The sequence below is a fragment of the Phaenicophaeus curvirostris genome, chromosome 1, assembly GCF_032191515.1.
Source record: "Phaenicophaeus curvirostris isolate KB17595 chromosome 1, BPBGC_Pcur_1.0, whole genome shotgun sequence".
In the NCBI taxonomy this organism is placed as follows: Eukaryota; Metazoa; Chordata; class Aves; order Cuculiformes; family Cuculidae; genus Phaenicophaeus; species Phaenicophaeus curvirostris.
This window is the reverse complement of record NC_091392.1, coordinates 6613592-6628111: the sequence shown is the minus strand read 5'-3', so window position 1 is coordinate 6628111 and position 14520 is coordinate 6613592. Positions and strand designations below refer to the sequence as shown.

At 41.9% G+C, this 14520-nt stretch overlaps 1 protein-coding gene across 1 annotated transcript; it reads left to right on the top strand.

Moving 5' to 3' along the window:
- Positions 1 to 333: 333 nt before the first annotated feature.
- Positions 334 to 13860, top strand: NUDT5 (nudix hydrolase 5). Its single transcript, XM_069872153.1, has 9 exons — positions 334 to 351; positions 4197 to 4305; positions 7835 to 7902; positions 8997 to 9049; positions 9733 to 9840; positions 10725 to 10820; positions 11845 to 11955; positions 13100 to 13153; positions 13520 to 13860. Coding segments are annotated over exons 2-8 (501 nt in total). The 5' UTR covers positions 334 to 351; positions 4197 to 4242; the 3' UTR covers positions 13102 to 13153; positions 13520 to 13860.
- Positions 13861 to 14520: the final 660 nt, after the last annotated feature.

Genomic DNA, 14520 nt, shown 5'->3' with positions numbered 1-14520 from the left:
TAGCGCCTCCCCTGACTCCACCCCCAACACATCGCCGGGCGCTTCCCATTGGCTCGCTCCTGCCTGGCCCCGCCCCCAGCACCTCCCTTACAACTCCCCATAGGCTCACACCGCTCCTGGCCCCGCCCACTAGCTCACACCTCCCCTGACCCCACCCCCAGCACCGCCCCCAGCGCTTCCCATTGGCTCGCGCCCCCGAGGCCCCGCCCCAGCAGCGCCCCTAGCGCTCTCCATAGGCTCGCACCTCCCCGGCCCCGCCCCCCGCCGCGCTCCTCTCTCGCCTCAGGCCGCGCCGCCGCTGCCGCTCGGTGCCGCTCCCGGCCTCGCCTCGCCTTCCTCTCTCCTGGCCTCGTACGTGCGCGGGGCTCCACCGGGGCCGGGGCGGGTTTTCCAGGCGGGGGCCTTGGATGCTACGTTGCTTTGCGTGCGCTCGTTTCGCGGGGCGGGCGGCGGAGCTGAGCCCCGCAGCGACAGAGCCGCCTCTGGCCCCCGGCGGCGTTACCTTCCCTTCCAGCCCAAACCGTTCTCTGATCCTGTGGGTTTCAGTTCTCTTCAGTCAGGGGCCTGGGTGAGGGGAGCGAGTGCTCCCTCGGTGCAAGAAGTCGCTGTTACAAAAAGTGGAACGTGTTTGATTTAAGCTAAAGTTAAGTTCCAGCTAAATAATTGTAATTTTTTTGAAAGTTAGGCAGAAAGTCCCTCTCATAATATGTTTGTTTTCCTTCAAACTTTCCTTCCCTGTAGTCCTGTCACTGCACGCCTTTGTAAACAGTCCCTCCCCAGCTTTCTTGTAGCACTTTTAGGTACCAGAAAGCCACTATAAGGTCTTACAGCTTTCTCTTCTCCAGGCTGAACAACCCCAACTCTCTCAGCCTGTCCTCACATGGGAAGTGCTTCAGCCCTCTGATCATCCTCATAGCCCTCCTCTGGACCTGTTCCAATAGCTCCATATCCAAGTATGATTGCTGCTGAACAGATGTGTCTTCTTCTGTAATCACTTCTGTTTGCAGCCTTTCCTTGTCTGTCCTGCTTAGAGATATGATGTAGGAGTGCACAGGTACAGTTGGGCTTGATGATCTCAAAGGTCTTTTCCAGCCTAGTGATTCTATGATTCTTTCTCTGTCTCAAATTTAAGGTCAGGCAGAGCTGGCTCCAAAGCTCCAAACTGGCCTTTTTCAGGTCTGAATTTGACCCTCATCTGAAAGAAATGGAACAAGTAGCATGGTTTGCCCACAGTAGCCTATGATACTGGCCACACAAATCATCAGAGAAGGCAAAAGTGGACTGAAGAGTTTTTTCCATAATTTATAGTTCAAATGCTGTTGAGTCACGCTAAGAAAGCTGATAAATGTGGACACTTTGACATAGTCTTAAAATTGCACTGATAACTGTCACAAATTTATATTTATGCAGTTCATGTAATCATAACCCAGGTTCGCAGGCTACTGTGCGAGCTGTTGTGTTTTTAACTCAAATGATGCAGTGCTAATTTTATGAAATGGAAGAACCTTCCTGTCTGAGGGCTGCGAGACAAGGTCTGTTCTGAGTTATGAAACTTGTCACTAGTGTAAAGTTTAATTTTCAGTTGCAGCTAATTTTGTTTACAAATAAAAGGTGTTGCCGCATGTGACTAACCTAAGATAGCAGAATTGCAGTCTTCATTTAACCAAGTGGTATTTCAGCTTTCTAACGGCAGAAATTCTCACTTCTATTGCACTGAATTTGGAAAAAATACGTCTTTAGTGGCACGTTAAAAATGTCACTCATGCATAGAGTTATTGCACCCACTTGTGGAGAGGATCAAAACTGCAGAAGATGAGATAGATGAGTCTTCTGCTCTCTCGTTTTCACTGATTTTAGATTTAGTGATAATTCAAAACCCTGAAGCTGTACGCGTTTTTGTTATTTTAAGGCACAAGCCACCCTTGAATCTGTCCACTGCAGAAAGGAGCAAGCTGTGTTGAAGAGAGTTTTTGCCCTGAAACAAGGTTCTAGTATGTATTTGTAATTGATATAGGTAAATACTAATACAAATTAATACTCATGCAAATTAATACAAACTGTATGTACTGCTGCTTGTGGGATTTAAGGTACAATTGTGGTAATTGGTGTTTGGGAAAGATACAGTGATACTTGTAAGCTTGTGTAGAAGGATTAATATAATCAATGGGACGGGATTTCCTGCGAGGGGAGACAAGACCTATTGAGCCAAGTCAACACAAAAGTTTAACAGTTATATGGTTTGCTGTCTGCTCTCTTGACATGTTTATATTGTCAGTCCAAAAGGCTGTAATTCTTTCCAGACATGGGAAGTGAATTTGTGGTGGCTAGGTATGTCGGGTTTATATTTTTGAGACTGTATACTTTGGGTATCGTACAGAGTGTCCTTTGCTTCCTCTGGATGACCAGGAACCTCTTGGAATTGGTATGCTGGGCTGTGCTTCTTTTGCATAAGTTTGTTGGAAAACTTGGTCTTGTACTTTAGAGTCACAGCAAGAGCCCATGGCCATTGTCCAGCTGCAGCTTTTAAACCCTGAGTGAAGAGAGTCTGCAACATTGCTGGCTCGAGAACAAAAGGGTAACAGAGAACTGAACTAACGCGGTACAGAAAGAGGAAGATAAGCAAGTGAAGTTCTGGGACGGTTTTGCATGCATATAGTAGTAAGATAGATAGTAAACCTATGTAGTTTTAAGATGGAGCTTAATTGCTTTAAGTAAGGATTACAGAACATATTTTTGAAAGAACAGAATTGGGTTTAATAGGTCAGGGTTCCTTTTCAGGAGTTCTGTTACATAAAAACAATTTGAATATCTGACCGCTATGACCTACTTAAGAAAGAGCCTTCCCTGTGTAGATGCTGAGGAAATGGATTCATGTACCTTAATTTTAATCCTGTGGATAACCAGAAATATTTTGTACTACCTGTTCCTTTTAAGTATTTTGTGAAATTAAATACAAATCTAATACATAAGAAAGCTGATTGTGGCCGCATGCTCTTAAATATTCCACAAATGTGCAGTAGATGTTATCATGAAAGGATAAAGATGAAATAAAATATGAAAGTGCTAAAATTGACAGAGGTGATCACTCACTTCTGGACCTGTTCATTGCTAGAAAAAACCACTAAGGTTTATTAAACCATAGTTGAAGTCAATGGAAAGATTCCTGTTGACTTTATGAAAAGTTTACAGCCATCAGCACTAAGAATGCTAGAGATCTTTAAGATTAGCTTGTGTCACCTGGTGTTTAAACTCGTCTGCTTCTTTGCATTGTCTTTTTGCTTACAATTCATGAGATTTTCAGGACTTAAGTGTTGCAACATAATTTCAGAGGTGAGAGATGAGCTCCCTTGGAACAAGAATTTCAGTGTTGAAAGTGCCCCGCAGCTCCAAAGTGAGACAGACAACTAATAGTGAATCTTTCATGCGTTGTATTTGCTGCCCAGTGTGCCTTTCAGCTAGAAACAGATTGAAAGAGTGAGTGGACAATCATGTCCTCTTAGGGAGCATTAGGGTGGAGGCTGAGGTATTGAGCTGCAGGTGCGGAGCGTTGCTTTGGGCTGTGTTCAAGTGCTTCTTGCACAGCGTTAGCCGCATCATTCCCAGTAAGTGAGAGTGGCATGCTTCGGTCACTATAACTCCACGTGCCACCTAGACTTGCAACACAGGGATTACCTTTTGACCTTGTTTTTTGGGGGAAGGATTGAGTCACTTGCATGTTTGTGATATTTGTATGGTGGAGGTAGTTTCTAATTCTGATTCTTTCTCCATGGCAGACACTTATTGCCACTGAAGTCCTTTTTAATGTTTTGTTCCATTTTCACAGTGGAGTGCATGGTCCCATTGTGGTAATGCTATATTGACAGAGCACTTCAGCCAGATCAGAATAGAACAGTTTGATCAATTTTGTCTCTACATGTGCCTGACCTTTGAGTAGTTAAGGATAGTATCTTCAGCCAGCATAGCTACTTGGCAGCTGTTAGGACTATTTCAACTATGTGAGTCAGGGATTTGACCCAAACTTCCGCTTCTCCTTTGAGTTATTTGACTCTGAAACCGTCAGGTGGAGCTGAAAATGTGCATTGCACTTGGCATCATATGTCCCTAACTTTCTCCAGCAACTTTTATTTGTTAATTTAGAATGCAGAAATGAACCTTTTAACTTTACTCTGAAAGCAAATATTGACTTTGTTTCATAGTAATCTGGACTTTGAACAGGAGGGGGAAAGCCTGACATTCCTGAAAATGGCAACTGAGACATCCACAGACGTTCCAAAACCTGCTAGACAATCCGTCCTTAAAGAAGAGGTATAACATGCTTGGGTTTGACCTAAGTTTTATGTTAAGTAACAGTTATTTGAGACTGATCAGAATGTTTGTGAGTGTGGAGTAAGAAGTGCTGTAAATGCTGTTTGTTTGTAAAATCTGTTCAATAGACAAAATATTTCCTGATGGTCAGAGAATTTTATAAAAGTTGGAATTTCTCTTTCTTGAAATAATCATACAAATTATCAATGGGGAGAGAGACATCTAGAGTGTTACATTATTTTAAGATGCTTCTTTGGGGGTTTTTGGAGCTGTTTCTTGTCTTGTCTGATCAGGCTGTTTCCAGTGTTCAGAAATAATGCTGATACTTCTGAGAGACTATGGAAATGGGGGGATCATGAAACAGATTTGTTTCTGTTCCTTTAGGATGAACCACTAAGAATTGCCTCAACGATTAGGATTGTTACTTCTTTGATGCTTTCTGAAAGGGTTTGAATTTAGATAATTGCTGTTCTAAAGACATTAGTAAGGAGGTAGTAAGATTTTTTTTCAAAAATGTAGTGCTTGCATCGTCACAGAATCAGAAAATATCATAACTTGAGGAAGGAATTTGGAGATGCTTCTGGGTGCTTATTAGGAGCATTTTCACCATAATTTAAACTGCCTATATTTGTTCCTGTTCTAAGTGAATTTATAAAAGTTGTGTTAGAGACAGTTTTGTTAGCAGTGTCGTGCTGCTGTTCTAGCACAAATGTAGTTTCTTTTGTCCAGCATTCCTTCCTTGGAATGAACACAGCACTGTAATTTCTTTAGCTTTCAAGGTACAAAACTTTTTCCGGAAAGAGGAGACTCACATTGTTGGGATATATTTATGGCTTTTTCCCTTGGGTGGTGGTCTAATATGAATAGTTCTCAAGCATAAGGGGCTTCAGTTTTGTAAGCTTTGTGATTTTCTATTAAGACCTGTGATTTTGCATGTAAAATTTTCATTTTATCCTTTTTTTTTCTTTCTCTATGGTGCCTCTTATTTCTTGTCTTCTGGAATATTGTGTTCTTTGGTGATACTGGAATTAGATATTACATATTTTAAGTTATTTGGCTTTTTCAGTCATTTTGTGGTATTAATACAGGAGATTATTTACTGTGCTTCTGCCAGTGGCCCTTATGTTAAAAGTAGTTCTGTAACTTCAGTAACTGTGTGGTCTGATGTTGGAATATCTTCTTTCATGAAAGTAGTGGCTGATCTTATTTCCTTCTTCCTACTTCTGGAAACCCACAGTCAGGCTGCTGTAAGCAAAAACTGATGTCATTTGCCTGTCAAAGAAATAAATAAAAAAACCTTATTATAAAATATGGGAAGTGGAACACATCCTACAAAGTGTCCTTAGGTTCTAAGCAGGGGATTTGGCAAAGCAGAAGTTACGCTTCTGTGCCAACTTCCACAGGTTTTAATTGTGCACCCGATGAGGCCGATGACAATAAAATTCTCTTTCTTCTCTAGGGAAAGCTGGCAACTTTCAGTTTTCTCACCCTGTAGTGTGCTAGCAGCAAGGTTTTCTCCTGACTTTAGAGGATTGTGGAACACTTCCATTGTGAATATTTGTGCTACATGTCTTATTGTACTCTTAAGTTATTGCTCTGTGACAGTAGAGGCCAGATGCTCTACTTAAGAATACCTGATTAAAACCAAAAGAATTTATTTGATGTTGTTTGGTCACATAAAACCTAGGTATTTTCCCTTCTGTTTTCTTTTTGGAGTTCGGATAGGCCTAATTTCTTACAGACAAGGGTTTTTCTTTTTCCTCTGGGATTCCTTGGGACAGTGACATGGTTCTGATTTCAGCCATTTTCCCCTTTCTGAGCAACAGTGGTAATGACCTGCCAGGTCTGCTGAATGCTGCAGCAGTGTGGGACCCTGATCAATAATCCAGTCCTTTGTGTTTTCTGTAATGCTTTAAAAAATTCATTAACACAAAATGTTTGGCTCTGTTTACTTAACTGGAGTATGTATTTACTTCTCCTTGCACAATCAGTGGAACTTGATTCTCATCTATTTCTCTTTTGGATCTTCCTGTACTCTAATTCTGCAGTGATTTAGGAATGGATGCAAAGTGATTTAAAATGTACCTGATGCTTCCAAACTGAATTACATCTTGTATCTGTAATGAGCTTAATGTACTTCATCATCTCCATTCCTGCTGGTTTTGTGACTACAGAGCTATTAGAAAGCCCTTTTGAGAATGTATAGCTCTCCTTTTCCAATTCATGTTACGTGGAAATATTATACTTTCCAAAATAAATGCCAGAAATCCTACATGAAAAATATGTGTAGCTGCATTTACAGCCTCAGGAGTGCTATTGTTAGTTCAATTGCCTATCAAACTAATTGTTCCAAGGAACACATTTTGGGATTATGCGAGTTCATCCAGCTCAATTATAATTTACTGGGTGCCTGAATCACTTCTGATTTGCCTTCTGGCTCCAGCTGATGCTGTATAGTACCTCTGTTTTCCAGTTATAGCTTCATTCTGTGCTAAATTTCATGCCTCTATATTCTTTTTTTAGTCAGTGAATCTCCCAGGTTTAAGTTCAAGATCTACACAGGCCCTATTTGCTCCTTGTCCTACGCTGGAGAATTGCAGTGTGCCAGCCACATGAATGGCCTCTCAGACTTCATCTTTTGCTATAATTTAATGTGTTCTGGGTTGTTTTTTTTCCCCCAGATCCTCTTTTCCCCTTGTTTATGATTTTCTGTTGCTGTCAGCAGCAAGTCTCATTAGACAATAGAAAGTGATTTGTTCCTCTTACTGATTACTTCTGATTTCTGTGGTCAGACCTACAGCCAGCTCGATACAAAACTGTGGAGACAAGCTTCTTGTCTGCTAAAAATACAAGTTATATTAAATGAACTAAACTATTGGGCTAATACCTAGGGATATTTTCCTTTTAAAGGAATTACATAAAAGATGAGGAAACATCACAGAGCAAATAAATAAACTCTTTTAGCTCAGAAAAGACTCAGCAGGTCTCAGAAACGTGAAAAGGGCAGGCATGTATCACTGCTCACAGCTGCAGAAAACAGTGGTTACACAAGTCCACAGTCTGCAGTGGTGGCAAGAAAAGGTTCAAAATGGTTTGGTTTTCAGTCTTGCACATTTGGCTATTGGGCCACGCTCTCTGGTAAGCAGGCACTCATAATCACGAGCAGAGCTAAAGTCTCTGCAGAACAGCGACCCTTTTTCAGCTGAAAAGTGACTTTTGGGAAGTCTTTAAAAATGTTGATGACTTTCCAGTACTTAAAATCTCACTGAATTCATTGAAACATAGTTGTGAAAGTCACATCGAGAGAAGTTACTGGGCACTTTTTTTCCTATTCAAAAACTTGGAGTGAATGTTTTTGGTTTTTTTTTCCATGTTAGCTTCAGGAATATTTTTGCATGTTCTGCATTTATTCTGATGCTGAGATTTTGACTTCAAGAGTCCAAAAATACTTGCAGTGTTTCTCCCTTAGCCTTCAGATTTCTTTGGGATTACTCTTACAATGTATGTAACACAGAATTCTTTATTCTAGGTAATTGCAGAAAGAAAATGGTTGAAGCTTGAAGAAACAACTTACACCGATCCCTTTGGTAAAACCAGGTAATTGCCTCTCCAACATTTCAGATTCCTATAATGTTCTCAACTGTACAGAATAGCCCCAGGCTAGAGAACATAAGCGTTACGAACCTATCATTCAACACAAGATGAGATCTGTTCATTGTGCAATTCCTTTACAGCTCATAGTGTTCAGAGAAAAAAATCTGACTCTAAGCAGATATATTGGCATGTAGGATCAAATTGGGCTCCTAAGTCCTTTTGGGCCCATTGGAGCCTGGTTTACTTTGTGTTTCCAGTTCCCTGTAAAGCTGCTCTGCAGAAGCAATTCTGGCCGTGCTACTAGAGTGTGATGGACAGAGAGTCCATCCCGTGGCTTTTCTGGTTCTTCATTAAGGGCTCCTTTCTCCCTGCTGATGGTGCTGGATCTTGCATACCATTGCCGAATTACTATCCTCTTGTTAGTCACCACACCTGTCCAATTCTTCTGGATGCTTTAGTTTTCCTTCAATTAGGTGTAACAACACTGCTTTACTTCCGTCCCCTTAAGGTATTAGATTCTGTACTGATTGTCTTCTCTAGTGCCTCCCAATTAATCAGCCAAGCATCCTTTAAAAAAATAACAAAGATTGGAGCTTTTTTGAAAGGATTTTTATTGCTTCTGGATTTTTTGGGTTTTACTCATCCCATCACTTACTTTGAGAGAGTAGCTTCAGTCTTCCTTGCCTCTATGCTCCTTGTGTGCTCAACTAACTGAGCTGAGTTCCCTGTAACTCCCAACATAAACCTTATGCAAAAGCAAGATAAAAGACAGAACGCATACGGTCTTGTTACAGAACTGTCTGTCCAAATCTTATATGTTTAAATTGCTTTATTTTGCACTTTTCCAGATCACTTTTGTAAGACCTGTCTGTTCGGTGACAGTCATTTATGTCTTTCTCTCCCTCCTTTAAGTAAGCAAAACAGAATTATACTATGGACATTTTACGTTGCCAGTATGTGACAGGGCTTGCCTACAGCCAGCTGTGATCTTATGGGGCTTTGCTGTGTGTTAGTGTATTTTGCTTTTAAGTAGCAAGTGTAGAATTGATATTGTTCCTTTTCATTTATTAATTTGTTCTTTTCTCTTTGTTATACAGAACTTGGGAAACTGTAAAGCGTACTGGCAACAAAAAGGGTGTTTCAGCTGATGGTAAGACATTAGTGACATTTTCCCTGCTAAAGTTCTTGGAGTAAACTTGCAGTGCAGAGTTAGAGATACCTGTTTCTGAGTGAATGAGGATGCAGAGCAAACAGCTCAGCGGAGCTTGCTGTATCCCTGAGCTAATGAAATGCTAACTTAAGTGCCAAAGAACCAGAACCTTCCTAGTAGGAGTGTTTTCTCAAGACCATTGTATCCACTTTAGAACAGTGGAGCAAGTTAAAAGATGGGATGGATAAACTACAGAGTAGTTCACAGACTGGTGAGTTGAGTCTGCTGTTAGGAGCTAGGGATAGAGTTCTTTCTGGGTGACAACGGGACATGATCTAGCCATAAACTTGACTGTAGGAGGGGGTTCTATACAATGGCTTCCAAATGGTCTCTGCAGGAAGGAGAGCCCTTCCCTAGATAGTGGGGGGGTTAAGGCTCGGTCTTGCTTGGTATGTGCACTTCTCATTTGCTGGGGGACTAAAAAGATCCTGTTTGGGGTTTTTAGCTCTCACCATGCATGATACAAGAACCATAAATTCATCATTCAGGATTCTGGAGCAGGCATCTAAACATTTAATGCTCAGAGTAACAGTGCTTGGGTTCCTTTTGAGATCTAGCACTAAATACACACTTTCTGCTATACTCACAGTCTGTGTATTTGTGTCTTCCATCACTGTTTGTAGGTGTGGCAGTGATAGCAGTATTACAGAGAACTCTCCACTATGACTGCATCGTCCTAGTGAAACAGTTCAGGCCTCCAATTAATGGCTATTGCTTGGAATTTCCGGCAGGTGAGTGGCTGAAACATGAAGATGAGTCACATAAAGCTGGCAGTTAAGTGTGCGTAGATGTGCTTAGAGTGTCAGTCTTAATAAAGTAGCTCTATCCAGAAGATCATGGTGAGCTTTGTAGCTCAGTGTGCTATTCAAAAATAGGAATATTTCATCATGAAGAATACAGAATAAACATAATTCGTTTTAGAATCATAGAAGCATTTGGTTGGAAAAGACCTTTGAGTCCAACTGTACTTGTCCACTACTAAACCGGATCCCTAAACACCTCATCTACCCATCTTTTAAAACCCTCTGGGGATGGTGACTCAGCCACTTCCCTGGGCAGCCTGTGCCAGTGCCTGAGAACCCCTTCCATGAAGAAATTTTTCTTAATATCTAAACTGAAATTCCCCTGGCTTAGCTTGAGGCCTTTTCCTCTCATCCTATCCCTTGTTACTTGTGAGGAGAGACCAGCACCCACCTCACTACAACCTCATTTCAGGCAGTTGTAGAGAGTGATAAGGTCTCCTCTACACCTCCTTTTCTCTAGATTAAAGAAGATTGGAGTCATTTTGCACAGTAGCCTGTGAGTAGAATATTGCATTTCCCTCCACTCTTCATTTCTGTAAGAGCCAAAGCGTTGGCTTCTTTCCCTCCTAAGAACGTTAATGCCACGTCCTGGGAAGGTCGCAGGCTCCTGTCGATAATCACTTGAAGATGTGGGCAGCAGCATGAGGAATCCTGGAACTGGAATCCTTCTTTATGCCTCAGGTTATCCCTCTGTAAAATGAAAGTAGTGACAATGTTTCTTGTCACTTTGTAAAGCTGGATTAGATCTCAGGATTGGTATTGCAGTGAAGTGCTAACTTGTTAATTAGTCTTGTGTTTTATTTATTTCACAGGCCTCATTGAGGAAAATGAGACTGCAGAAAGTGCTGCTTTGCGAGAGTTGGAGGAAGAAACTGGGTACAAGGGGGAAGTCATCGAATGTACTCCAGGTCTTTGCTTTTTTTTTTACTTTTCTAAAGCTAATTCTGCCTGTGGTGGGTACTCTTAAGTGTCTAAAATGCTCTAAACCAAATCAAAACTCTACACAGATTAGCAGAGAGCAGTATCCCATGGCTGCACCAATGACTCTTTGTTTCCTTTGCGAACCAGTGGCTGAACTCCTGTTTAGCACACAGGACTAAAGGAAAAGTTCGGTGTCTATAGGGGAGAACTTTGCTGTTAAGATCCTTTACACGAAACCTAATTGTTCAAGCTGTGATTTGGCGTTTTAATATAAAGGTCTGAACTGCTGGACTTAATGTGAACAACATAGAACGGTTTGGGTTGGAAGGGACCTTAAAGATCATCCAGTTCCAGCATCTGTAGGTAGAAACAATAGATGCAGAATGGAGTCTGAGAGATCACCTCATGTCAGCTGTGGGGAGGTGCCAGCGCTCAGGTTCTCCAACTGGAAAGAAGGAAGCAGAGAATAATTGTGGTAAATCCAGAGGTGCTTTGGAATGTGCTTGTTGCCAATCCAATGCTTCCTACATTAAGCAGAATGGAGGCACAACAAGGATTATAAATAAAACTTAAGAAGGTCGGTGGAAAGGTGAGGCAACGTACATATGGTTTTCAAGTAAATATCCCTGCAGTTTGAGGCTTGGCTTTTGATTTTTGGGTTCAGCTGCTGGGGACCAAGAGATGGAGACAGGGATGGCAAAATTCAGACTCCAATAGGCTGAGGAGATCAATAAGGGAATTATAGTTTACAGCTTAATCTTCAGTCTGTGGAATGGAAAGCAAACCTGGCTGCTGAGAACAAGTCTTACAAGGGATCTGTAAAAGAGCTGTGAATTACAAAAACCTTTAGGAGCATGCAACCAAGCTTTTCGCAGCTCTTCAGCATGAATGTATTCCAAATATATGTTCTCCTTTTGTATCAGATACACTTCTGTGAAAGCTTTCATTAAAAGGGCTGGGTGCCTGACTTCTGCTTTTGAAAAATTAACCTCTGTCTGTGCTTGCTGGCAGCTCTCTGCTTGGACCCGGGTTTGTCCAACAGCACGACACACATTGTGAGTGTCACCATTAACGGAGATGAGGCTGCCAATACAAGACCTAAGCAAAAACTTGGTGAGTTTTGTACTCTTTATCCGAAAACTCTGCAAAGGTAACAAAACAATGGATTTAAGAGAGCTGTCCCTACCACTGCATCTCTTCTGTCCTAGCTGATTTAGATGTTGAACATCCTTCAAATTATATCCTGCAGCCTGGATAAGCAGAGCCATGGTGCTTTGCTAACTTCACCGTGGAGGAATGAGAAATTTAGGTGCCGGGTGTCAGCTGTTGGCACACGGGAATGAGAAATCTGTGCCAAACTTCAGCAGGGCCCATAAGCACTTGTGAACCTAGATATTCCTCTGAATTTTGGGCTGATTCCAGAAGTAACTACAGTTCATGTGTGATTGGTCAGCTGTCAAAATGCTTTTTAGTTGTAAACTCAAGTGTATTGCAAAATCCTTAACTTGCTATGTTTCTTTTTTCTTGCAGATGATGGAGGTATGTTACACAGCTGTGCTCACAGTGACAGTTAAGGCCACGTGTGATCTTTTTAGGACAGGTTTGACTTAGAAAATGTCATTTAGACCATTTTTTTATTTGGGCTTGGTTGATCTCCTGCCTGTAATCAAACATGCATGTAACAGGCTTTGGCCTAGACTTGAAGGTTCCTGTGGGGCATTGTCACATCAATTATCTTCTAGCATTGCACCTATTACACCAGTATCTCAGGAAATACAGATTACTGGATCCACAGCAACTGTAGATCAAGCCCCAGTGACAATTGATTTGGAGAGACAGGGGAGGTGTAAGTTAACACAAAGCTATTGAGAAGAAACCCTTTGTCTTTGAGCTGTTTTGGGCTTCCAAGTGCATCCACGATCCATGACTGTGCCAGTATAAGCCAAACAAATGTCCACTTCAACAGTATATTTTCTGTTCTCAGAATGTAGAAGGTCTCCTCAGAGCAATGTCAGCTACACTCTGTTTTTCCCAGCTCTTTCTCAGTTTCTTTCTGCCAAACCTTTTTTTTCATTACCCCACTTACTGCCTTCCCGCTTTTAATTGGCCTTCTAGTGATAAATAAAGGCTCACAGCCTTTGATTGGTGATGAGCATGCAGGCAGTTTGTTTCCCTTTCTAAGCCATGAGAAACAAGACACACAAGTAGGTTTCCTCTCTTGTTCACTAAATTAAAGGTCCATAAATTTTTTTTTCTTCTCTCCTAGAATTTGTGGAAGTTATTTCAGTTCCAAAGGATGACCTACTGCAGAGAATCAATGGTAAGAGCTCTCTGACACATTCAGTGCACTAACGTGAGCTTCAGGAAACCCTTAGCTTCTCCCCTCACAGCTCCTCATGGCATCTCCCATCCTAGAGTAGTGTCCAAAACAAAAAGCTGTGAGAGACTGGGCCAGGTACCCGAGTCAATGAGAGCATGAGGGGTTAGCATTGAGAATTTGTCTGGAGTGTTGTACATCTCCATTTTACTAAAGGACTTGGCAACCTGATGCAGGGGGAGGCGTCCCTGCCCATGGCCGGGTCCTTGGAACTGGATGATCTTTAAGGTCCCTTTCAACCCAAACCATTCTATGATTTACGCAAGTTTAACAGCATCTCATACTTTTGGGTTTGGGGTTTTTTTGCAGATCTCATCGCAGAAGAACATGTTGCAGTGGATGCCAGGGTTTACACTTACGCACTGGCCCTGAAGCGTGCAGCAGAAAAACCAGTCCAGGTCCCTTTTATGAAGTTGTAAAACTAGAGGATGAGAAATGTAGGTGAAAACTATCCAATTCAGATGGCTTAGAAGTATAACTGTTCTTGTGATAAAGGTCCTTTGCTTTACTTGTAGAGCAACAAAACTATTGTAGGAATGATTCTGATAATTTTATCTGGAATTATGGAACTGACCAAAAACATTTCTGCTGACTGCTCAGTCGCACCCTGACAGAATAATCATAATAAAAATGCTGTTTAATTTTCAGAATGGTGCGTTTCTCACTATATGCATCAGCGCACTTACATTTCAGTAAGTGCGCTGATTTCCAGTGGCTGCAGTTGGTGTTGTGACACCACTTGTGCAAAACAAGACAAGCAGAAGAGCGCCCTTCTCCTTTGTCCACAGGCAGCATCGCTCCAACAGCTACAGGGAATCTGCTGCAACAGGGACGCTGCGCTTCTAATCGCAGTTTCAGGAACTTCCTTTTAGGATTTAGACCTGAAGCTATTGCTCCCTTCTCCCAGCCCTAAACAAACTATCCGGAAAGAGAAAACGGGTTTGTTTGATCTCAGAAAACGTAGATTCTGACAATGATGATCCCCTGGTGCAAACCAGGGGATTCTGTTTAAGGTGTGGGCTGGCTTACGTGCCCCGAGATGGCCCAGCCCTGCAGCGTTTCTTGTCCCTGGGACACATCCCTGTACCCAGGTGGCACCTTCCTTCTGCCTGAGCAGCCTGCAGTGGATCTGTGCACACTGCACTGATGCCGATTGTGAACAACCACCACTGCTGGAAGGTTCAGATCTGAGAGCTGCAGGAAACATGATAAGATCAAAGTCTTGCCACGTAATAAATTTGGATGAAGACATGTAATGAAGATGACTTCCCTAGCTGAGATATGAAGAAGAAAACTCACTTAATATTTTC

Bases quoted from the DNA above. Each gene is read 5' to 3' on its own strand.
- NUDT5 (XM_069872153.1), top strand. From the start codon at position 4,243: ATGGCAACTGAGACATCCACAGACGTTCCAAAACCTGCTAGACAATCC. The intron at 9,050-9,732 runs GTAAGACATTAG...CACTGTTTGTAG, and splicing joins AAAGGGTGTTTCAGCTGATG to GTGTGGCAGTGATAGCAGTA. The intron at 10,821-11,844 runs GTCTTTGCTTTT...GCTTGCTGGCAG, and splicing joins AGTCATCGAATGTACTCCAG to CTCTCTGCTTGGACCCGGGT.